General features: G+C 46.2%; 1 protein-coding gene across 1 annotated transcript in view; it reads left to right on the forward strand.

The window, feature by feature from the left end:
- Positions 1–26,313, forward strand: part of cadps2 (Ca++-dependent secretion activator 2) — a gene marked incomplete at its 5' end in the record, with an annotated part of 181,792 nt that overhangs the window by 129,484 nt on the left and 25,995 nt on the right. Inside the window, 8 exons of the mRNA XM_080474542.1 lie at positions 5,542–5,605; positions 7,963–8,086; positions 9,196–9,296; positions 14,744–14,900; positions 17,980–18,121; positions 21,128–21,283; positions 21,357–21,504; positions 25,345–25,359. Coding sequence (XP_080330668.1) covers positions 5,542–5,605; positions 7,963–8,086; positions 9,196–9,296; positions 14,744–14,900; positions 17,980–18,121; positions 21,128–21,283; positions 21,357–21,504; positions 25,345–25,359 — 907 coding nt within the window. The remainder of the gene's footprint in view (positions 1–5,541; positions 5,606–7,962; positions 8,087–9,195; positions 9,297–14,743; positions 14,901–17,979; positions 18,122–21,127; positions 21,284–21,356; positions 21,505–25,344; positions 25,360–26,313) is intronic.

Below are 26,313 nucleotides of genomic sequence, written 5' to 3' on the forward strand. Positions count from 1 at the left end.
TATCTATATATAGATCTCTCTCTATATATATATATATGTGTATATATATATATTTTTTTTTTTAAATGAATAACTTTTTAAAAACCTGTGTTGTCCCAGCAAGCAAGAATAAGTGCTTGTCTCTCTCTCTCAATATATATATATATATATAGATAGATATAGATATAGATATAGATATAGATATATAGATATAGATATAGAGATATAGATATAGATATAGATATAGATATAGATATAGATATATATATATATATATCAATCAATATATATATATATTGATTGATTGATTGAGAGAGAGAGACAAGCACTTATTCTTGCTTGCTGGGACAACACAGGTTTTTAAAAAGTTATTAATTTAAAAAATATATATATATATATTATTTAGAGCTATATATTTATGTATAGAACAGTCTTTGCTATTTAATCATGTGAGGGATAAAAACAATCTTTTGATAAATTAACATGTTTCCCGTTTGAACTGATTGGAGTCGACCTGGTCAGACACACTGAGAAGTAAACAAGTTTAATTCTTCCAGTTCAAGAAGAATCTATAGGTTTTCATTACATTGTAATAGTTTAGTTACTCTGATATGCCATAAAATACATCGTGTAAACTTAAGTGGTAAATTCACACTTTTCTACAAAGTCAGATTTGTAAATCTCTTTATTTTCAAAGTCTTTTTTAATACCATAAAAAAAATTTTTTTTTTATTTAATAATCAAGACAAAAGGGGATGTAGATTAGATGAGCCTTTATTACATGAACAACATAAAGTGAAGAAAGACATTTTCTTCCAACGGAGTCGACCAAAAGGGAACAAAACATTTACTGTCCACCGCCGCCAGCCGCTTTTCCTCCGTTTCTGGCGTCTCAATAACGTCACTAAAATGCTTAAATTTGATCCACTGTGGTTTAAAAATCTTAAAATAACAGGAAGGCGGAGTTGACAGGGTCCAGCCGTGTCGTAGCAATGTCGATGTGGTTTGTCTAAAATATCACAAAGCTTCAAACGAACCAGAGTGTGTTGGTGCTTCATTCTTCACATCTGATGGAGGAGACGGAACCCGAGGAAACTACTTCGATTGGCAGCTGTTTATAGAAAATCTGGTTTGATGTTCAGCTCATTCAGTGTTTCAAAATTTTCAAAACCTTTCTATTTAATTAGACTTATATTTACTCAAAATGTTGAGGTTTTTTGGGCACATCACGACAGTGAACTCTTGCTGGGGACAAATACAGTAACATCAACCGTCTAAACACAAAACCACATAATTAAAGAACATTTCCCCCAAAAAGATTAATATGACTGTTAAAATAATATGTAAGCTGTACACCGGTCCTTCGGGTGGAACTTTGTAGGAACAACAACCAGGATGAATTTATAAATTACACTTTTGTATGTCGGGCATGTTTTGTCCAAACACTCAAGAATGAGTTATGCATATAAATACATACCTGTACACACACACATTGTATGAATAATTTCTTTAGTAAAACTACATATACACAAAATAAATAATGTATTTTCACAATAACAGATATTTTCACCATAACTATGGGTTCCTACATATAAAGTTGTTAGTGCAGGTAGTAAATCCCTGTTGTGAGAATGTGTTGTCACGCATGTGATGACGTTTGGTGGTGATGGCGTTGCTAATGTGACAAACGGGTTTGGATCCCGGTGTTTAGTGGAGAGCGGTCCTGGTGTGTGTCATAGTGGGGCGCTCACAGTATTTTTAGCTCCTCCGGGGCGGACGAGACCTCCCTGCATCTGCACGCCGCCATCCACCACCGCCGCCGTGTGTGAAGGCATTGTTAGCGCGGTGTGAAAGCGGCAGCCCGGAGACCTTGAGCAACACTCGTCTGAATGGAGCCCAGCTATTAGCCGGCTCTGGGAACCCTTCACGCCTGAGAGGCGCCTCCATCTGGCCCCGGGTCGGCCGGGGCCAAGGAGAGGGGGGAGGGGGGAGGGGGAGGGGCCACCAGCGGGGGTCGTTACCAACTTACCTCCACAAGAGACCAGCGCTGGGAAACAATGGCCGAGACAATGGTGGGATTATGCAGACAAGAGGAGGATTTCCAGTTTGCTTCAGATTAAGACCAAACTTCTCCACTAATGGATGATTATCGGTCCTCATTCCCAGGAAGCAGGGTTGTTTTCTACACATTATCTCATCCCCTTGGATGTTACAGCAAGTCTTCTTCTAACTGCACCAAGAGGCTCTCCAGTGCCCCCTGTGGCTGCTCCCGGACAGTCTCACAAAACCATCGTAAATAAACATTTAGTTTATGTTCTCAATTCTAGTTGAATTACGTACAGACAACAAAGTAAAACAGCTAAAATATCTTGAATTTTAAAAATCATATATATATATATATATATATATGTTTGTAGCTATTATATCCATTTTATATATATATATATTGAAATTTTATACTTATTTAGTTGTTTGTAGTTTAGTTGTTTGTAGCTATTATATAGCTACAAACAACTAAATAAGTATAAAATTCTGTAAAAATGGTAAAACTTCTATTATTAAAAAGGATTGCTAGTACAGAGGGTTTTTTGGGAAAAGAAAAGAAAAGGAACAAATGACAGGAAAAAAGGTAAAAAGGAAGATAAATACAACACTAACTAGTTTTACTAAAACACACAGCGACTATAAAGAGTTAAACAGCCAAAATGCATAAAATAGCTAAAGAACAAAAATCCATGAAAAAAGAGGAAAAACCTCTAAAAACGTCTCCAAGAGCTGAAAATGTAATAAAATAGAAGTAAATTCTACCCAGAACACTTTAGAAATGAAAACGAAATGTCTCTTTCTGTCCTTGTACCATCAGTAGCATGAATAATAATATGATGTCAGGTAAAATTAGGATTTTGTCTTTCTGTCGTAATATTGTTGAGTTCTTGTGCCAGTTGCTCTGAGGAGTTGCAGTAGTGCTTTAAGTGTAAATAAATCAGTGTCCTGCAGTCAGTGTGAGGTACTACTATGGAGTAAAACATGATATTCAGCAGCACCACAGACGTCGAGGGCGGCAGGGGCTCACTGTAAAATAAAGGCACCTTGTGCAGCGTGTGGATCCTCCGGCTCCTGTATTATAGTACTGTGACATTAAAAAAGCATAAATACACATTGGAAGTAATTGCATTTTTATTTAAATATTGGCAGATTTTTTTTTAAATCCCCTAAAAAAGTCAAAGTAAAAGAATGAGAGCGAGATGAGTGGGCGTCACTACACACCATCCTGAATAAGTTCAGATATACTTTTACTGTCCCTGTGGGGATTCTTGTTTATTTATCAGCCTGTACTGCAGAATATGTACTGGGTGTATTTTAAACATGTAATAATGAAAAGAGTTGCAGTGAATCCATTTGAAAACCACCCAGAGGAACCTGGGGGCAAATTCTGCCTTGACAGCAATATTTCAACTACATGCGAGTTTAGTGTGTGATTGTGATTGTGTGTAGTAGTCTACAAGGTAGTATTTTGTAGTATTTAGGAGTCCATAATGTAGTATGTAGTAGTATTTGGAAATCCACCATGTAGTATTTAGTGGTATTTTTAGTACACAATGTATTATTTAGTAGTAGTGTTTAGTCATTGACAATGTAGTGTTTAGTAGTATATAGTCATGCTATATATATATATATATATATATATATATATATATATATATATAGTCTGTACAGTAATATTATCACACTGATCCAAAAACTGTTATTAGATTAAACCAGCCTGAGCAGCTCTATCGAGTACTTCAGCAACACATCTCATGAGAAGTGGAAGTGTGTGTGTGTGTGTGTGTGTGTGTGTGTGTGTGTGTGTGTGTGTGTGTGTGTGTGTGTGTGTGTGTGTGTGTGTGTGTGTGTGTGTGTGTGTGTGTGTGAGTGTGGGGTTGGGGGCATGCGGCCGGAACTGTTGTGTGTGTGGGGCGTCCCCAGACCCGGGGAGGCCCCAAAGAACCACCCCAGGGAGCCACGCCCCAGCCCAGAAAGCGGCACGGTAAGGCAAGGCGAGGCAAGGCGAGGCAAGGCAAATTTATTTCTGGAGCACCATTCAAAGACAAGGCAATTCACAGTGTTTTACAAAGTACTGGCGTTTTCCCCCAGTATCGTCGGCTCGTCTGCCAAGCTGCTCGAAACCACCGACTGACCTCCGACCTTTTCTCTCCTGGATTAACTTCAAGTTAATGGGGCGTTTCCTCATGATGCTCCTCCAGGATGCAGGTCGAATGAAGAGCAGAGGTCCTGAGACTGAACCCTGAGGAACTCCGGCTTTAACCTCGTCTGAGCTGAAGAGTCGTTGACCATCAGTACATTTGTGTTTCATCTGCATAACAATGGATGTGTCCACATGTCATGTGTCCTTGAGCATAAACACTGAACCCCACACCGCCCCTAGTGGACAGATGAGCACGTTGCACGGCAGCCGCCTCCACTGGAGTGTGAGCACATGAATGTGATTAACGGCGTCAAGTAAAAAAGTTCTCTACTGTGTAAGAGAAATCATTTATCACGTTGACTGGCCAACAGGAAGCACGTATCACGTATTAAATGAAGAAAACCACAACAAAGAAACAACACAATACACTTGATCTGCATTTGTATGAATGAAAAGGAGTAGTTAGAAGTAAAAAATGTATTGGCTCCTCCCCTTCAAACACTTATTGGCTCCTCCCCTTCAAAGTTGCTCACGGTTTAATGAAACACCAACAGTTGCTCAGATGTTTATAATGAAGTCATTTATTTGAGTTCATTTCGGTTCAATATTTTCCACTGAACCATCAAACATGAACTAGTGTACCTCCACACACACACACACACACACACACACACACACACACACACACACACACACACACACACACACACACACACACACACACACACACACACCCATAGTGCAGTAGTGAGCTGTACAGTTTTCCAGGAAAAAAGCTCCTGGTGTTTAAACGACATAACGATCTTTGTAGAGTCACTTCCTGTATTTCCTGACCGTCTTCAGGCTGTGATGAAGTTTTATCAGAATCACTTCATTAATTCCTTATTTACACGCTGTGATGATGATTTACACTCTGACTGGTAACTTAAGTCACCGCGCTGCTTTTCTAACAAACTCAATTCAAACCTTTCGTTTTGCTGAATTGAAATAAGCATCATGAACTCCTGTTGAGTGGAAATCTCAAAAGTTTCTGTCAAATATAAGGGTCTACTTCTACACTTTTGTACTTTTCTTTCCACTCCTGTCGCAGCGAAGCGACAGAACATCTGCCTGCTGGCTTTTTTCTTCTATCCAATAAATGGCTGACCTGTGTGACCGCGTGCCTTTTGTTTATGAAGTACTTTTCACTTGTCAATTAGCAACGTGAAACCTGGCTGAAGCCGCTCCGAGGTGAGAACAGCCTCCTCCACTGTAATTAGACGGCCATCTGTTGGCGCCGCCCCACGTTTCTCTCCTCTCCCATCTTCCTATTCTTCTTCTCTTTTCTTTCTCGTCCTTAAGATTGCTTCTTAATGTCATTTTTGTGTCCGCAGGTACTGCTTCCCGTTCGGACGACCAGACGGGGCCCTGAAGGCCACGCTCTCCCTGCAGGAACGGGTAAAGACGCCGCGCCGCTCCTCCGCCGCGCCGCCCCTCTGCCGCGCCGCCCCTCCGCCGCACCGCTCCACCGCCACGCCGCCGCGGCTTTTAACAATCCTATAAGTCACAGCCGACCATGGATGCAAGCTGAACCGCCGCCGCCGTGAGGCCATGTGATTGTGCAGTAATACTGTATGTCAAATAATACCTGCAAAAATAACACGTCATAAACGTGAATGAAGAGGGTTCTGATGATCTGCTCTCAGATTGTGATGATAAAAGTTTTCACGTCCCCACGAAGAACGTTGCTCACGCAGCATGAAGACGGTCTCTGGTTTGCTTCTGAATAGACTTTATTCCTGCGCGAACGACACACAGTGCACGAAAACTATTCTGCAGGAACGAGCACAGCAACGCGATAATTAAGAAGCGGCGACGTCCGCAGCTAAACTCATCATGTCGGGTCACAGAAGGTCAAACAAATGAACAGAAACAGTGGAGAAAACTAAAGCCTTGATGAAAAAAATATTTAATTTGGCAGAAATTCTTATTAAAGCCGACGGCGTTCAGGAAAATATAGAAAAAACGGTGTGATATGGACAAAGTCGTTACCGATAATTAACGTTCTTGGCTTTGAGTGAACAATGAGAAGCTTCTTGGCTGATTAAACTGTACGAAGTGTCTCCTGCTGTTCCAGCAGCTGGTTGTCCTGCTGGACGTTGTTCCACCAACCAGAGAATGGCTCAGGTCGCCATCACATGGTACTAGATTTGTCACGGAAGCTTTAACTTCTTCGTGCTTTTATGTACTGACGGATGTGTTTTGCTCCTGATTGAAGCGTTCTCTTCAAAGCGTCATCAAATATGACGAACTCCGACTCCACATTTACTGGCAGTGACAATCGACCCATTGTGGACGAATCTATTAACCTTGGTTGTAAATAACCCATCACAGTGTGCGAATAAGAAGAAAAAGCCTCCGGCTCGCTGCTGTAATCATAAACAAGCAGGTCGTAGAGGTCGTAGCACGCCGACAATGAGCTGTCCTTTCAGCGAAGCCGCCGCCGTCGTCTGTGGACGAAACACTTTTCTTGATATCACAAACATTTGATCACACTTTAATGACATCGTGTCAAATAGAAGAAAGGTCATCTTGACCTTTATGAGCTCTTACAGAACCTTGTTTCCACCGTGCAGTATTTACCAACATGTTACGGTATGGTACTGTCGGTATGGTCTGATATGGTATGGTACAGTATGGTATAGTACGGTATGGTACAGTACAGTACGGTATAGTACGGTATGGTACAGTACAGTATGGTGCGGTATTGTACGGTATGGTACAGTACGGTATGGTACAGTATGATATAGTACGGTATGGTACAGTACAGTATGGTACGGTATGATACAGTACGGTATGGTACACTACAATATGGTCAGATATGGTACAGTATGGTATGGTACAGTACAGTATGGTACGGTATTGTACAGTGCGGTATGGTCAGGTATGGTACAGTACAGTAGAGGTACGGTATGGTACAGTACAGTTTGGTATGGCACAGTATGGTATGATATGGTACAGTACACAACAGTATGGTACGGTATGGTACACTACGATATGGTACTGTACCATATCGTAGTGTACCATACCGTACCATACTGTTGTGTACAGTTTGGTATGGTACAGTATGGTATGATATGGTACAGTACACAACAGTATGGTACGGTATGGTACAGTACAATATGTTACAGTATGGTACCGTACAATATGCCACTAGCGCTAACCGCTAACGTGACTCGTATAAACGTTGAGTCACGTTATACGTGACTCAACGTATAACGTGAGTCACGTATAACGTGATAAACGTTTGTTATCACGTTTGTGATATACAAACATTTAGTTTTAAACCTCCAGGTGTGTTGCTCTGCGGCTGGATGTTTGTCGACGCTCCACCATCGGTTGTTGTTTCAATTTTTGCCGCTAGCCGTTAGCGGCATATGAACTTGAACCCCATGGTCATGATGTCCAGTTCCTGCAGCCAATCAGCAGCCTCACATGGTACCAGTCAGAATGTCTCCTGGACTCTCAGAGAGGAAGTTGGTATGAAACAGGGTCAGAAGCTCCATGTTGGATTAGTTTTACTAATAAAGGTTAAGAATTGATTTAAAGAGGATTTAAAGGAGACGTGAGGACACCAGCTGACGACTTATAAAGATGTTAAAACCGAACAGAAGCAGGCTGAAACTCCTCTGGATCATCAGCATACGCTGACATCTGTGTCTAAGTTTGAGGACGATCAGACTTCGTCAGGAAGTTGTTTTCTCTTGTGCTGCCGAGTCTCCAGCAGTTACATGAACTTGTTTTTGTGGCTACAGGTGCTGATGAAAGACGTCACCACGCCGGTTCCCCCGGAGGACATGAAGAAGCTGGTGCAGCGCTGTCTGGATCGAGCAGCTGGAATCAACTACAGCCAGCTGATGGAATACGCTCAGGTCAAAGGTGACGCTCGCTCAGAGAGACGGCGGCAGGTGCAGCCGCAAAACGAGAAAGTCGCCAGAAAAGCTTTTCCACGGTCTTCATAAAGAGCAGGCGTCTCAGCGGTGCACAGGTCAACGGTGGCTTATGAACGCAGGCAGATTGAAAAAGACGTTCAGTAACTGACGGGAGGTCGTCTGCACGCTGACCGACGCTGCTCCACCACGGAGAAAGAGCTACTTGAACCGGCAGGAAATATAAAATAGATCCAAAATAATCCTGAAAGTAGGGAGAGTGTGAGGCTCTTGAACCTAAACTGGAGCCGAAGAAGATGAACGCTCGGCTTCCTCTTGGGTTTTTCTGGCTTTTCGCTTCAAATATGACAAAAATCACAACAGAGTCAGGCTCCGTTCAGACGTACTCGCTTTTACAGAAAGGAAGTATTTCTCTGCGGTTCCAGCTTTTGCACATAAACCAGCTACGAGTCTCCACGAATGACGATTCCTGAAAACTCCGCCCCTTTCTGTTTGCATGTAGAAGAGGATACGGAGATTTACATCATCAGAGTGCGACTGCCGTGTCATCAGAACTTCATCGAAGTCAAACCGTTTCCCTGAAAGAACAACAAATAACTCATTCTATTCATTCCCGGACTCGGATTGGCTATCATGGCTTCATGCTTCTAGTTACACTGCCCCCTACAGGTCTGGCTGCTCATAGCAGACTTATTGCTGTAGCTGTTAAGAGAAAACGAGTCCTGAAAGCAGTTGAGAGGTTAATTAATGGTAATCAACGTTAAAGTAGAATTTCTCGCAGACGAAGTGATGATTTACATGTAAAAGGTTTGCAGTGACAAAACTCAAAGACGCAGTAGATTTCAACGTTTATTCTCGGGTGACGCAGAGAAAACGTTGAAAGTACGGAATGAGAAAAGCTTCACTGCAGGCGCTGCTGCAAGGTACTGAAAGTAGTGCCATGACCTTTATATTTAAGAAAATGCTAACGTTTGGTACCAAACCTTTTCCTTTGGACCTGTGAAGCTGCACCAATCAATCAATCAACCAATCAATCAATCAATCAAAACAGTGACAATGGAATGATTTGTGTGTTTCCTGGAACCGCCGGACCTCCAGTGGACCTTCAAGCTGCTCCAGAGAAACGCCTGGAAGATGTGATGAGACTTGGCGAGCTGAGCATCGAAGTGCTTCAACAGAACGAAGAGCATCACTCTGAGGTTTGGCATTGATCACTCTTCCTCTCACTCTTCTTGCTCTTCCTCTCACTCTTCTCTTCACTCATCCTCTCACTCTCATCCTCACTCTTCTCGCTCTTATTATCACTCATCTCACCCTTCCTCTCACTCTCATCCTCAGAGTTTGTGATTGTTCCGAATTATAAAAGTGAGTTTCTTGAAGCGTTGCAGTTAAAAAGCGACGGCTTTGACTTCCTCCAGTTGGATTTATCTGACAGTAATTGTGCAGCGATGTTTTGGTGATTCCAACGTGAGTGCTCTCTTTACATCACGTTTGACGGTGGCGGCGCGAGTCCCTTGGTCACTTCCCGTATGTTCCCGATCACGTTCCCCGGCTTCGGCTGGCGGCGGCGCTGCAGCAGGAAGGCGACAGGTGACATGACAAGTGGCAGCGCCGCATTAATGAGAGCGGCGGCGGCGCCATGAAAACAACGCCCACGGCCCATATGCACTCGGCTCTTCCTCGCCGCGGTGTAAAACTGATCAATCATAGGTGTTGAGATGTGGCGCTGCGATCGGCCCCGAAGTGGCAACGTGGCGTTGGGGCATCTGCTTCTGGGCTATTAATACCAGCGGCGGCAGCGCTGCCATGGCGACCGATGGAGCCGAGGACGTGATGTTAACTGCAAATTTAGCGAGTCCTCATCAGAGCAACGCCGCAAGCTGTCACGGCTTAAATTTAGAAGTCATCATAATTGTTTACTCGGCTGCTGTCAGCGGCGGCAGTTTGTGTTGTTGTTGTCGCTTCGTTTATATTGTGTCAAAGTCACGAGTCGCCGCGGCGTTCCCTCTGATGCCGTCGGCACATTAAAGATAAATGTGGTTTAACATTGAAACTGGTGAGCTGATCAACTCTGAAACTCGCTCTGATGGTTGAAGCTGATCTACAGACGGATTCCAGAAAGAAATTTAAGAGCAGAAGTTCCCGTGAAGACAGAGAAGTGAACGTCACTGCTGCTTCACAACATTTCATGTTGTCACACTTCATTTCATAACAGTCGGGTTTGGTTTTTATCCAACTTCAAACTTATCTTAGACTCTAACGCTTCTTCACCTAATGAATTAAATGATTCTGTCTGATCAAAGATGGCCGCCCCCTTAATCCCTCGTAATCCTGTGAACAGTGAGGCTGCCTCTTCTTTAAGGATTGATTTTCTTCATTGATTATTTGGTGGAATATTCCGGGAAAGGTCATTCATGTAAAACTGATAATGTCGTCTGTTCTAATTCGCACTGGAAGCGACAAAAAGCTGAGTGCAGCGGTCGTCCAGGAGAAAAGCTGTTTCTGTCTGATGCTCTCTTCTCTTTCCCTTTGTGCTTCTCCTGCTGAAGGGAAGAGAGGTAAGTTTACTCTCCTCCCATCCAACTCACCATCTTTCACTTCCTGTTTGTGTGTTTCATCATTAAATACCTCAGTATCCTGATCAAAAGGAACAAACAAGCTTTTTAGCTCCTTTTACGTTCTTTAAAGGAGTCGTCAGCTGGTGTCCTCACGTCTCCTTTAAATCCTCTTTAAATCAATTCTTAACCTTTATTAGTAAAACTAATCCAACATGGAGCTTCTGACCCTGTTTCATACCAACTTCCTCTCTGAGAGTCCAGGAGACATTCTGACCGGCACCATGTGAGGCTGCTGATTGGCTGCAGGAGCTGGACCATTGATAGCATAGCATAGCATAGCGATAGCATAGCAGTCCTTTGCTCACATGAAAAATAAAAACAACAACCGATGGTGGAGAGTCTACAAAACTCCCGCCGCACCAGGAGATTTAAAATGAGATATTTGTAAATCACATCACCATTTATACTAGTCACATTAGCTGCTAATGCAGCTAGCCCCTAGAGGTTAGTCTCTAGGGGCTCCTGATGTCCAACAATTCAAATACGACTCAGCACAGGGACATGTTTGACACTCAATACAATACTCAATACTCAATTACACTCGCTAATACTTGTTTTGGGTTCTAAACTATGCTGACTGCAACTAACTACAAGCCGCAGCTAGCTGCTAGCTGCAGGTAACTGCTAGATAGCATGCTGAAAAAAGTTTCCCTTTGATAACCTGCAGTGAGGATTGGGGTCGTGACCTGAAAACAAGGCTAACCACTAGGCCTGGCTAAAAACATCTTCTGCAGTGACACGTCCATTATTTCACTACAATAAGCTGACTTACACAATCGAGGGTACTTCTCCAAGGTAACACACTTTTAGAAACCTGTGGAGACTTGATGTACTTTGGAGAAGCAGCTGGATGAAATCGACGCGTTGACATGAATCTGCGACTCAGATCAGTGACTTTGCAGGCAGACGGTAAAGTGGTCTCCATTGTTTCTCTTCAGCGCTCGCTACGTGAGCAGAAGGTTATTCCGGCAGTAAATACAGATGAAACAAAAAACCAGATCAAGCAGGAGTCAGATTAGACGGCTCTGGTAAATATGAAAAGAAGAGCCATGAAAATAAGTGTGCAGGTGCTCTTTTCATTAGCGGAGGACCGACGGGGAAGTGGCTTTACAGCGACAGTTCAAGGGGTTTCATTTCTGTGTGGAGACATAAATATTTGCCGGTGTGAGGAAAACACTGTTCATATTCATAGTGGTACTGCAGAAACTGCAGTCATTGGATGAACTATGAATGTTTGTAGTATTTTTCATGTTTACATATGTTGAATCTCCTTATGAAAATGTTTTCCAAATTGTCATTTGTTGATGGATGAATGGATGGATGAAGGGTGGATGGACGGACGGACGGACGGACGGACGGACGGACGGATGGATGGATGGATGGATGGATGGATGGATGGATGGATGGATGGATGGATGGATGGATGGATGGATGGATGAATGGATGGATGGATGGATGGATGGATGGATGGATAGATGGATGGATGGATGGGTGAATGGACGGACAGATGGACGATGGATGGGTGGGTGGGTGGGTGGATGGATGGATGGCTGGACGATGGGTGGATGGATGGATGGATGGATGGATGGATGGATGGACGATGGATGGGTGGGTGGATGGATGGATTGACGGATAGACGGATGGACGATGATGGATGGACAATGGGTGGGTGGGTGGGTGGAACGAGGGATCGAGGGATGGATGGACGATGAATGGACGATGGGTGGGTGGATGGATGGATAGACAGATGGACAATGGGTGGATGGATAGACGGATGGAAGGATGAATACTAAACTAAAACTATATGTCCCACGAGAAGGAGCCGTCACAGGAAGCTATATTTGCTTCCTGTAAGGTTTCTTGCCAAGTGCATTATGGGTAATTTGGCTTCTGAATTCCACTCAGGTCCAGTGATATGTCTTGGGCAAAGTGGGCAGAGCCAGAACACATCCAGATATTTTCTGCGTACTCGGCAAGATACGTACTTTGAATTGGATCAGTACTTGGTCTGCGACTGATGACGGTTCCCAGTCTGAGAAACTGTTGTTCATCTGGTTTGATCCGTTTTTTTAGACGTTTGTCTCTCGTCCAGCGAGTCAAGGAGACTCCCGTTAACTCAAATATTGACATCGTTTTACAAAAAAGCTTTGCTTTAATTGAGTTTGGTCCATTTCTCCACAATGGAGGGCTCATGTTGCAAAGAACCCCCCCACCCCAGAGAAAAGCCATGACCGCTAACCCCCCATCCGACGCCCCGGGATGAACGGCAGCTCCGCCCGCTCTCCGGCGCCTCCGCTGGTCATTATCTACCTTGTCACATTGATCCTCAGAGTTCACCTGCATTCACGCGTCGGGCTTTGAAAGCTTCCATTGTTGCTTCTGCTCCGACTGTCCTCTTCACCTTCAAGGCGCCGCCACGACAATACGGGAAATATTCGGTAATTGGTGCTTTCTCACGTTTTTATATTGAGCGGAGGAATGGCCGTCCTTGGTGGGACAATTAGTGCATTAGCCCTTTACTGCAGCCACATTCTTCCTGGCCTCTTAAACCCAAGATGAATGCAGGAACGTTTTTCTTTGGGGCGGGGCTCTGCTTTCATATCGTTTTGTCCTCTCCTGTCGTTCACTTGCTTCCTGTTTCTTTTATTCTCTAAATATGTTTCCTTCATGCTTTCTGCATTACATCTTTATTATTCATGTTACAGGAAATTAAAACTTCATAAATTCAGCTTATTCAGCTGGTCTGTAGTCTGGTCTGTAGTTTGTAGTCTGGTCCGTAGTCTGTTGTCCAATCTTGTCTGTCGTCTGGTCTGTAGTCTGTGTCTGTCTACTGACCAAGTCAACTGACAATTACGTTGTGAAAAACTAAATTACGGGAAGATTTTCAACGATGACCAACGGTGTCACCAGGCGCCGGGGCAGCGTCGTGTTAGGAACCAACCTTATTGGCAGGTTGACTATCGATAATGATCAATAATTAACAATAATAACTAGTAAATTATTTCTTTTTTTTGGGATCTGATACGCATTAAATAAGAAGTTGTTTATTTCTCCTCAACGTTTGTCTCATAAAATACACTCAACTAATAATTTGGAATCTGAATTCATACATTCTGTAGATATTTACATTGACGTGGTTCCCGGTCAGTGTTTGTTCAGCGCTTTACAGAATATTCAAAGTGGTGAATAAGTGTAACAGTCTTCAGAAGGTCCAGGTGTCAAACATCGCATGCCGACGACCCGTTAAAAGCCGCCGCCGTGGAAATAAATGGAGGCAGCTGTGAGACATCTGCACTCGCCGTGACTGCTTTTAAAAGTGGAAGAACATTTTTTGAAAAAGCCGTCTGGTGCCGTGTTGAAAGTACCTGCCGATTCTCTGCTGTGGACGTCGTCAGCTCTCTAAAGAGCATCAAGGCTGCGGCTCTCCAGTGGACGGAGGTCAGGCGCTCGCCTCACCTTGCTATTGACGGCTAAAGCACCTTTGAGAGAAAAGTGCAACCGGCCTTGAATCGTCCGCCGCCTGACGGAGGTCATCGCTGGCGTTCCACGCGGGGAGAGATGTAAGATGGGGGGGAAAAGCAAAGTGGCGCAGCAGCGCCGTGTACTCGTGACCTCCAGGGACGAATCGCCGGCCGTTTCTAATGCTCCTTTTGAGTTTGAATGTTGCAACAAGTCCACGCGAAAGCGCTGCGAAGTGAATGCTGAAGAAACACGAGGAGAATGCAGGAGACGGTTCAAGGCTCAGACACGCTGGGAGAGATGGAGTAAGAGCGGAAACTGGAGGAAAAGAACAGAATTTTAGATGCAAAATATTGAAAATACGCAAACAAGTGGAGGAATGAAGCAAAGAGTCAACATGAATTACAAAACCACAAAGTGTTTTCCCTTCTTGGTAAAGTGTACTCCATTGCAGTTTTCAGAATAAAGCTCTTGAGATTGTGTGGATGCCCAGCAGCTAACAGCACTGCTGGTCTTAATGATTTGACTCATCCTTTCCTCACTTCTTCCTCCATTGCATTCTCCCTCAGGCCTTCTCCTGGTGGCCCGAGCTGATGGCCGAACATGCCGAGGCCTTTCTGGCGCTCTACAGAGCCGACATGGACGCCGCTCTGCAGGTCCAGCCCCTCGACTCCTGGAACTGCTTCCCGCTGTTCCAACTCCTCAACAACTTCCTGCGGACCGACCGTGAGTTCTCAGTCCCGCCCACTCAACATCACAGGAAGTTCCCCGGGGAAGTAGAGAGGAAGCAGCAAAGATGAAGTAGAGTGGAAGTAGAGAGGAAGTAGTTAAGACGAAGTGGAGTGGAAGTAGAGAGGAAGAAGAGTGGAAGTAGAGAGGAAGAAGACTGGAAGTAGAGAGGAAGAAGAAGAGGAGGTAGAGAGGAAGAAGTAGAAAGGAAGTACAGAGAACGGGACTTCCTCTTTTAGGCCGGACCAATCAATGAGCCATGTTTCTTCTTCAGTGTTAGTTTTGGGCCACAGCGCCCCCAAACCAGCAGCTGGTGTAACTGCGTGACGTTGTCCAGGTCTGTTGTCTCGGCAGCGTTACCATGACGTTTGTTTTCTCTGATGAAGGCTCATCGCCAGTTGATTATCCACCTTTCAGACAAACAACAACGTAAACAAACATGACAATAACAACAAAAAGACATGGGAATGAAAATAAATAGTGATTGTAGCAGTTTATCCGGGAAGGTTTCCATGCTGATACCCCGTCCCCGTTCTCAACACACCATTACCGCTGAAAGCTGATTGGACGGTTAGACATCAGTCCTCCTTCAGATGTAGTTTGTGAGGAGTCGTGAGCTCAGGCCAGGGCAGCGTCCAGCGTGTCCTGGGTAATTGATTGATCAGGTTATTGAATCTGATTCAACCTGGTTGATCAGTACTTTCCTCCACTTGAATCAAGATCAACAAGTTGTAACTTCCACTTTGCTGAGTCGTTTTCCATCTTCTTCACTTCCTGGGAGCCGAAAAGTCTTAAAAACGTCTCTGGTTCCGACATGGCGTCTCTGCCAAGAGCACTCATTAACCCCGGCGACGCCGGAGGAGACGAGGCTGGTTGAATGGCGGCGTGCCGCTCCAGCAGCAAGGTGATTCACACGTGAGAGAGGGAATCGGCTGGCGGAGGCGCCGTTCACATCCAACTTCCTGTATCGTCATGTTTTTATTCGTTAGGGCGTCACCGTTAACCCTTCGTTTCCTCGTTAAGACTTTATTCTTTCTACTGAGGTCCCTCAGTAGAAAGTGTGTGTGTGTGTGTGTGTGTGTGTGTGTGTGTGTGTGTGTGTGTGTGTGTGTGTGTGTGTGTGTGTGTGTGTGTGTGTGTGTGTGTGTGTGTGTGTTGCTCTGCCGTTTGAGGAACAATGGGACGTTTTGTTCTCAGTACGATTGTCGCTTCAGACGTTGAGGCCTGCAGACGTGAGCGAGGGAAGCTGGACTCCACGACGCTAAACGGAGGTGAAGAATTCTGCCTGTTTTCTGACTGAAGAGGAAGCCGTGGTCTGGGAACATTTCCTGCAGAAACTAACAAGCTTGTCATTGTGGTGCTTCTCCATCTTTACCTGTGGAGGACCAAGCGTCTGGCCGGAGGGCGGCAGGACCACCAACATCGCAGGGTCGCGACGCAGATACTTGTGAAATTTGCTCCTTTTCAAAATGGTGGGACTTTCCTGCGACTGCTGCGGAGAGGAAGAGAAAGCGTGCAGCATTGTTTCCCAGGCTTTGTCTGGACGCCAGCGGAGGTTTTGGCGAGATGCGAGGCGTTATTTAACGGTGCCAAAGTACGTGGGATACGGTAACAGACAGGCGGGCAGAGAGACGAGACAGCCCAAGGCCGCCGCCGCCGCCACCGCCGCGAACAAAAACCTTTCATTCTGTGAAGAGCAACAACAGATCTCTCGTTTCCCCGATTCAGTCTAATTACCGTCGTCTGTTCGCACCGTAATTATTCCAAGTGTCACAACATTCGCCGACTGGAGTTGGACGGCGATGAGACGCCACGTGGGAGGAATCCCAACTTTTGCATGAAGAACGAGGACGTCGGATCGTCCATCTAATCAGACGCCGTTCGCCGTTCTCACCATGTTTGTCACGTGAACCCGGCTGCTCAGCGCTGCTCGCCGATCTTGGTTCTCCTTCAACAAGTGGAACCGGTCGGCGGCTTCCTTCTAATTCAAATGCTCACTTGATTGTCGAGCGGCGGCGGCGGTGGCGGCGGCGGTGGCGGCGGCGGTGGCGGCGGCGGCGGCGCGGCAGCAGCGCCCTGCGAGGGAGGCAGACCGGTTCGTCTCCGGAGGGCCAAAAGGCTAGTGTTAATCATGGCGATGCCAAGCGAGAGGAATTAAAGCTAATGACGCCCCGAGAGAGCAGCATGCCGGGTCCTCGCCGGGCTCCTTTCTGTCTGCGCCTCACACTCAAACCCACCGGGACGCCGCCGCCGCGGCCGCCGCCTCCTGCTCCTCAACACCTGTACAGCCTCACGCCACCTCTGAACGCCGTTTCCTGTCACCATGGTGACTGTCCGATCATCAACGCGGCGCAGCGCCTTCGGAGGCTGAAAATAGGTTCCAGAAAGGAGGAAGTAGAAAACGCCGCCTCGGGGTTGACGTGTGGACGGACATCAGCCGAGAACGATGACATCATCCAGTGTTTGACAGCTAATTCTGATTTAGTCTTTTGAGTAACTCCGTCTAGTTTCAGTCAACTCAGCGTTGCTCCAGTATATTTGCTCACTGGAAACATGTTGTTCGATGGTTCCACGTTTCAATATCAAGTCCAGACACAGATTTACCTGGAAGACAAAACAAGTACTTTATTTTACTCTTAATGACAAAAACACGACCATGGCGTTTTCACAGAAAATAATCTCACATAAGTTAAGCAGGAGTCAAACCACCTTGATTTCTATTTATATAGAATTTGTTTCCACTCGACTCGAAATCATCTGGATCTGAGAGGATCAATAAAGTTATTCTATTCTCCCTCTCTCTCTTTCTCTCTCTCTAAAACACACATATACACCCTCTCCATGATGTCATCGCTCCACCTCTTGACCTATAACCCCGCCTCCCACTCCGTGATGTCACTGAACAACATGGCGGACTACCTGGTCCAGGTGAAGCTGCAGATGTCTGCTGATGCTCGTCTCTTTAATGAACCACATGTTGATTCTCCATTACAGCGCCACCTGTAGGCCTGGCATGTGTAACGGCGTCTTCTCCGCCCACAGCTCACCTGTGTAACGGCGTCTTCTCCGCCCACAGCTCACCTGTGTAACGGCGTCTTCCACAAGCACCTCCAGGACCTGTTCATCCCGCTGGTGGTGCGCTACATTGACCTGATGGAGTCGTCCATCGCCCAGGCCGTCCACCGCGGCTTCGAGCAGGAGACCTGGACGTCCGTCAGGTACGGCCACCAGACCGCCACGGTTAGCTTTAGCTTGTTCGCACCTTTCTAATTTTTTATGAGGATTATTTGGCTCCGCCCAGTTTTTTATAAATACTGTTAAGCATAAACTTCTCTTTGTATAGACACACGTGTGTGCGTGCCTATCTCAGTGTGTGTGTGTATGTGTGTGTGTGTGTGTGTGTGTGTGTGTGTGTGTGTGTGTGTGTGTGTGTGTGTGTGTGTGTGTGTGTGTGTGTGTGTGTCTAATGGAAACACGACTGCCCCCTGCTGGCACAGGTCCAGTTGTCAGTGTTAGTGTTATCGGCATGGCGACATGGTTATGAAACTCGAACACAATTCTGTACAAACTTGTGTACTTGGTGACTACGTAATCTTGCCAAATGCATCTTGGGTAATTTGGCTTCCCACATCCACACAGGTCCGGTCTTGATGTACCCTAAATAAAGTGGGCGGAGCCAGAAAACATTTGGGTATTTCCTGCGTACTGGGCGAGATGCGTATCAGTACTTTATTTCTGACCGCTGACGGTTCACAAGTACTCCAGAGCACGAGTACAGAGGAGTACTCATGTTGAGGAACGGCCACAGTGCCGCGCGTTAGCGTGATCTGACATCGCGGGTGACCTCTAACCACTTGGTGTTTTTTACATCTGAACGGCGTCTTACTTCTGCTCGCCGTCGGTAACCGTGTGTTAAGGTTTCAACGCTGGCCGCCGCATCGCAGCAACCCAAACAATAAAAGACGCGGCCGTGTTGGAGCGGCGGAGTAACAAAAGAGGCAGAGCTGAATGTGTGACGCAAACGGCAAGGACACGGCGCACTCGTCGACAAAAAGCACGCGAGCTGAAAGGAAACGGAATGAATAGAAGTGAGCAGTGACTTTACCTTCTTTTATTGCAGCTCGTCATTCAGCCACAGCCGCTATAAGACCAAGTGGCTGCTATTAGTGTGTGTGTGTGTGTGTGTGTGTGTGTGTGTGTGCGTGTGTGTGTGTGTGTGTGTGTGTGTGTGTGTGTGTGTGTGTGTGTGTGTGTGTGGTGGTACTGCACTGTCTTTCGCTCTCCTTCTCTTATCGTTTCTCTTCTTGTTTCTCTTCACTTTTCTCTCCTTCTCTTACCGTTTCCTGGTCGACCTCTGACCTCTGACCTGGCGGCAGGTCGTTGACTAACAACCTGGCGAGCGTTCCTCTCCCTAAAGTCCCCGGCCTGCCGCTCACGCTGCCCAGCTTCTCGGCGCCGGCCTGGATGGCGCCGCTTGGTGAGAACACGTACGTACGCCGGCAGGTCTTCACCGTTCATGGTTGAAACGCCGCTTTCAGCAGGTCGGCCGCCATCTTGTGACAGCTGGGAAGTGGGAGGAAGGAGCTGGGAACTGGGAGGTGGGAACTGGGAGGAAGGAGCTGGGAACTAGGAGGTGGGAAATGCTCCACTGTCCTCGTCCACTGTCCTCCTCCACTATCCTCCTTCACTGTCCACTGTCCTCCTTCACTGTCCACTGTCCTCATTCACTGTCCACTGTCCTCCCCCACTGTCCTCGTCCACTGTCCTCGTCCACTCAGCCTTTTGACATTGAAACATCTTTGTTTTGTCATCATTGACAATCTGATTTGTTTTCCATTTTTTTACTATTTATAAAAATCTTTTTTATTTGATTTTCAACGTTCAGACTTTAGTCACAACGTGTGTTTGGGTGGGTTTAACATTTGCTGGTTTAACATTTGCTGGTTTAACATTTGCTGGTTTTCAACTGGTGGACTGGTTCTGGCCGTTACCAGCAGTGGATGTTTGGTTCCAGTCTGGTTAGTCAGTGGCAGGCTTGTGTGCGTTGGTGGCCAGTTTTGGGGTGTGGGGGGGAGGTGGGGTGTGCGGAGTTGGGGGGGGGGGGGGGGGGTCTCGAGAGGCCGGTGGAGGGTTTGTCTCTTAAAAAGGCTCCTCGTTCTGACTCCCCCAGCCTTTCCCACAACACCCTGCTCCTCTCCCTCGCTTCGATCGGGAGCCGAGCGAGCGAGAGAAAAGAAACAAGCTGGCACTTCATTAGCGAGCACAGACGGGCGAGTGGGATCGTCCCGTCCCCCGGGGGATTCTGGGAGGAGCGCTCCGAGAACAGCGCCGCTAATTAGACATGAGGGGGGACGTGAGCCGCCGAGCCTCTAATTGCACCGAGCGCTTATTCCCGAGCGCCACTTGTTAAGGTAACAGTCTTTTAAAGGCGAAGTGAGAAAAGTGAGTGGTGCTTGTTTTAACCCCCCTCCCCCACCCCCCCACGGCTGTCACGCTAGCCGGGCGCTGTACACTTGGATGTCGTGGCGGCGGCGGCGTGTATAACCTGTGTGCTGGGAGGAGGCGGCGGCGCCTCCATCTGTCCCTGCCTGGCACGCCACCATCGCGCCCAAAGCTCCACCGCTAAAACCACCAAAACAAACTTGTGTGTTCTACACTCGCTCAATACTGTAATTGATTACAGTTACTTTACTGCAAATAAAGAGCAAGCAGCTTCCCGGGGAAGAGACGGTTGAGTGCCGTGGCTGTGACTCCTTATCCACTCAATCTTACACTGAAGAAGGAAAATGGTTGAACCAACTTCATTGATTTGCTTCAAATGGTAACGTCTGACTTCATCCAACTTCCTCTGATTCACTTTGACGTCACCAACTGAAGCGATTCAGTAAGTTGGTCCAGCTATTTTCTTTTTTCAGTGTACAACCACCACAGACACAAGGTGCTGTACTCACAAATAATTAAGTAGTGACCAGTAATTTTACATGTTGAATGAATAAAGCCAAAAACATAGTCAATAGCAGTTTTCAGCTGATATGTGTCTCGTCCGTCCAGACGTGAACGTCGAGGCGGCGTTTTCACATTTCTCCACTCTAGAACCCGTTTAAAAAAAACTGAAACCGTTGTCAGGCTCCAAAAACGCCGTGTGGACGATCGGATTAAAACAGTAGAGACACAAAACGGCATCAGTGCCTTCGGTTGGTGATCTTTTCCGTCCGTCTCCATAGCAACGGCTCGGCCACCTCCGAGGACCTGTTCTGGAAGCTGGACGCCCTGCAGATGTTCGTGCTGGACCTCCACTGGCCGGAACCCGAGTTCGCCAAACACCTGGAGCAGCGGCTGAAGCTGATGGCTAGCGACATGATGGAGGCCTGCGTGAAGAGGTCAGAGGACACATGACCTTTGATGGCTGTTTGCCGCGACGCGTGTTTCCAAACGTCCCGTCCTGTCTTCCAGAACCAAAACTGCATTCGACGCCAAGATGCAGCGGGCGAGTAAATCGTCGGACTTCAGGGTGCCGGTGTCGGTCTGCACCATGTTCAACGTGCTGATGGACGCCAAGAAGCAGTGCTCCAAGCTGTGTGTGCTGGACAGCGGCCAGGAGGTGAGAACGATTCCTTGAACCCCGTCAGGTTGATCGATCAGGTTTGAGGAAATGAAGACGCTTTAAAGGAGGCGTCACCGTTAACCCCTCGTTTCCTGGTTAAACTTGATTCTTGGCGTTGAACCTCAGAGGAAACTGAGACTCTGGAGTTCGAAAGCAGCTCAGTTCTTTTGCTTTGGGCTCTTTGCTCAAACCAAAATCGCCCACAAGGGGGCGCACCCCAAAAACAAACCGTTTTAATGGTCGTCAACAGGAGGCTGATATCATCAACCAGCTCTGGTAAAGTTAGCTCTGCTCCGTTCATGAGACTCCAGCTGTTGTCGTCTCACTGTGATGAGAGTCGTTACGGTAGAGTCCCAGGACGCTCTGGTATCTGTCTCTGGTCCTGAACTGCAGCTGTAAGTTTCATCTGTCCGTCCTGAATCGTCTCTGAGCGCAGCAGCAAGACGGTCCTGTTTGCTTTCAGGAACATACGGTGTTATGGTGGGGGTGGTCACTGAGAAATATGGTGTCATGTTAACTGATGTCCTGGTGCAGCTGTCAGTGATTCTCTCAACAGGAAAGTCTAGACTGGAGGAATTGATCTGGAAAGGAATCTGGTTATTATGCAAAAGCCTTGAGATGAACTGTCTTGCGAATTTCAACACTTGATTCAACCTTCATTCGAATTTCTAATACTTATTGACCCAAATTCATTCGTTAAGATTAATACTTTTTTTTTATTGACTGAAACTAGATAACTCCCTTTTAGAGATTTTGTCGACTAAAACTATCACATACAGAAATAAGTAACCTGACTAAATCTAAGAAGCATTTTCGTCCAAAAGACTAAAGCTAAATTAAAAACAAGCGGTGATTTTTATGAGAAATATTCCAGCTATGGCGTGCTGGCAGTCTGGTGTCTGTGTGAAACAAGAAGATGACCAGCCTTGGGTAGCTACTGGAGTAAATCACTGACAGTGGACGGCTCTGCGTCGGTGGAAAGCGTTCCAAAGCCTCCGGCAGCTTTTGATTTTCCAGCGCCGCACGACAAGTCGGGACGTCGGAAAGGCTCAGGTGGAGCCGCCTGGGCTCAACTAAAGTGGCCAAGCACTCAACACGGTGAAGCGAAACCCTGGAAAACCTGGGCGGCCGGCAGGCTGGACGGAGACAGAAACCCTGGGCGGTCAGCAGGCTGGACTGGCTGACTGAACCTCTGACTGACTGAACCACTGACCAACTGACTGACCGACCAACTGACTGACCGACCAACTGAACCACTGACCGACTGATCCACCGACCGACTGAACCACCGACCGACTGAACCACCGACCGACTGAACCACTGACCGACTGAACCATTGACCAACTGAACCACTGATCGACTGAACCACTGACCAACTGAACCATTGACCAACTGAACCACTGACCAACTGAACCAATGATCGACTGAACCACTGACCAACTGAACCATTGACCAACTGAACCACTGACCAACTGAACCACTGACCAACTGAACCGTTGACCGACTGAACCAATGATCGACCGACTTGGTAGAAAACCGCAGTACTGTATATCCAGAGTTTTGGTGGGACGCCTGGACTGTGGCGCCAGTGGAATCTGGATCTTTCTTGAGCCAAACACTCGTCCTGCGTTGATATTTCTCAGTCAAGGCGGTTCTTGTGTTCTGCTCTCCACTCTGGACTTCCTGCGGCGCTGGACTGGAATGAGGAAGAAGAACAGTGGACATCTCAGACCCTTAAAGACTTAAGGACTGAATGGAGACGAGGATCGGGGATTCAGACACGTGTCCCCTGCAGTGGGACGTTGTGATGACAACATGCTCATTGTGCTGCTTCCATTTAGTTTTGGGGAACTTCATTCAGCTCTCCACAACCTTGAGAGTTTTTCACTCCCCGCAGTGAATCACTGCGCTGAAAAGCAGAGAAAGCTCTTTTCACTGCCACAATGGCCGCTACCTTAGGAGTCAATGAGGCGACAGTGTTGGACAGGAGGATTGAGAGAAGTGACTCACAATGACGTTCTCTCATTCTGCGTCACAATGGACAGTTTGCTTCTGGACGACTCGCAGAGATGAGACGGAGGTTTCAATAATAAGAATCATTTTGAGTTCAAGGTGAGAAGTTTTGAGAGTGAGTTTATGGCACCGACTCCAGGAGGAACAGGCCCAGAAAGTATTCAAGATACTTCACTTTAGTCTTGTCTTTTACTACAGGCGGTCCAGGTCCAGGAGGAGGTCCAGGTCCAGGTCCAGGTCCAGACCTCCAGCCAAGACAGAAGCTTATGATTTAAAACCAGACGGTGCTTCTTTTGTCATTTACAGTAAAAGTTTAGTGGATGAGGAAACACACAGACCAGAGAGTCCACTGTCCACCAGCACCCTAGACCTGGTCTGAGATTCTCCAATGTCCACCAGCACCCTAGACCTGGTCTGAGAGATTCTACTGTCCACCAGCACCCTAGACCTGGTCTGAGAGTCTCCACTGTCCACCAGCACCCTAGACTTGGTCTGAGAGTCTCCACTGTCCACCAGGTCCCTAGACCTGGTCTGAGAGTCTCCACTGTCCACCAGGAACCTAGACCTGGTCTGAGAGTCTCCACTGTCCACCAGCACCCTAGACTTGGTCTGAGAGTCTCCACTGTCCACCAGGACCCTAGACCTGGTCTGAGAGTCTCCACTGTCCACCAGGATAAACCAGAGCTCAGTTTCCTCACTGAGGAAGAAAGTGAATCTTTTCCTCCAGAAGTTAAAATGTTTAAATTTATTGTCAGTAAAATGTCTTTTATTGTTGTGAAGTCACTGTTTTATTAATTTTCTCTTATTTTGAAAATTAGCCTGACTTTTATTTAGTAAATGTTAATATTCTAATTATTTCATATATATCTATAGATAGATAGATAGATAGATAGATAGATAGATAGATAGCGATATAGATGTGTGTGTGTGCGTGTGTGGGGGGGTCTTCTATTAGGTGGTACTCTTATATTGGGAACTATATGTGTGCATTGATTTGTGAAATCAACTGATTGGATATATTTTCTCAAAGTTGTGAAACTAATTCAAGACACATGTTTCTCTCAATATAAAAAAACACTTTAGGAATGCTGCCAACATTTTAGTTTTTCCTTCCTTTCAGAGAATTTACATGTTTGTGGCTCCAGGCGAGTTTTATTTGGTAGAAAATTGCAAACAGAGCTCACAGAGTGCTGGACTAAAATAATAGTTTGTCTCGTATCTAATTTGTTTCAACAGTGAAGGTGTGATTGATTAAAACTGTTTCACTCGGTGTAGAAGGTGTATCAGGTCAGTCATACAAAGTTTATCTCGTAAACTAGGTTAACCTCCAGGTATTGATGAGACGCGTGTGTGCTGATTGTGTGTGTACTGCTCAGGTACATCCTGCTGATTGTGTGTGTACTGCTCAGGTACATCCAGTGGTGGAGTCCAGATGATTCCTGATTATCACAGCACACAATGTCATCACTGTCTCTCTTTGCTCTCTCCATTATTCTCACATGGAACCCTTCTTTTACAATAAAAACACAGAGTCCTTCTTTTATAATAAAAACACAGAGTATTTCTTTTACAATAAAAACACAGAGTACTTCTTTTACAATAAAAACACAGAGCACTTCTTTTACAAGAAAAACACAGAGTACTTCTTTTACAAGGAAAAACACAGAGCACTAGCGAGCACCTGATTGTCGATGTGTTTGCAGATGATGTGGATGTCTTCAGACTAAAGTTTGAACAATAAGAGTACTTCGTTGTATTCTGAGGGACTGACTGTTCTTCTCTCTGTTGCATGTTCTACCTGCTCCTCGTTTCCTGAATTCCCAGAGTGACAAGCAATGGGTAAGAGTCTCCACCGCTCTCCAGCTAACACACTTCTACTCTTGATGTACCCGTATCACATCTATTCTGAGTATTTAATCATTGGGGAACGTGGATGAACCATAAGATTATGACCACCGGACCCCACTGAGCACTGAGCTGAACCACGACTCCACTGGGGAGCATGCGGCTTCCATCTGGATTTTACTCTTCACTCTACGTGAAAACAGTATTTCGTGATCGAATCAGAAGCTTTGCTGTCTCAATGGCTCAGCGCTTTCACTTCCTGTCTGGTGGACAAGATCCTCCATCCGTCTCCCCGATTCTAGAGGGGGACGGATCCAGACCCTCCCTGTCATCCGCCGTGTCAGAGCAGGAAGGAACAGGGTCGGGGTCTGGTGGATCAGGGCTGAAGAACTCTGCTCACCGTCCTGCTCTGTTGAAACAGCATCATGTCGATGTTGTTAGTTCGACTGAATCAAGAGCTGCTAGAACAACAAACTGGGGTATTTTGTGGCAGCTGGTTTCTTTATGAAGCCTGAAAGTTCATTTCTGCTCACATGAAGACAGAAACCTCTTTAATCGAGGTAAATCCTCGGCCAAATACTGACGAGACCAGTTCTCTTTCAGAGGTCAGCAGAAGGATGTCAACCGACGGTGTTGGTCTGTGAGCACCTTAAAAGTCCTCAAGGTGTCTCAGAGATGTTCTTTTGTAATTAGCTTCTGATCTCAGTACTGCCCCCCCCATGGCTGCCAGTGGTACTGCTCCTTTGGTCTGTATTGTGTGTCTGATTCCAGGAGACACACAGACCAAATCAAAGAACGCAGATTTCCTGCGTATCGATATGCATTGAGCAGAAATTAGCCTTAACTCTTCGTCTACTTCAACTCCTTGACCTTCAGTTTTTAATGAGCAACCTTCACAACGAGGCTGGAACGTGCAGTTTAGTGTCGTTTTGCCTCAACGGCTCCACG

Source organism: Lipophrys pholis (assembly GCF_963383615.2).
Source record: "Lipophrys pholis genome assembly, chromosome: 11".
NCBI classification, from domain to species: domain Eukaryota; kingdom Metazoa; phylum Chordata; class Actinopteri; order Blenniiformes; family Blenniidae; genus Lipophrys; species Lipophrys pholis.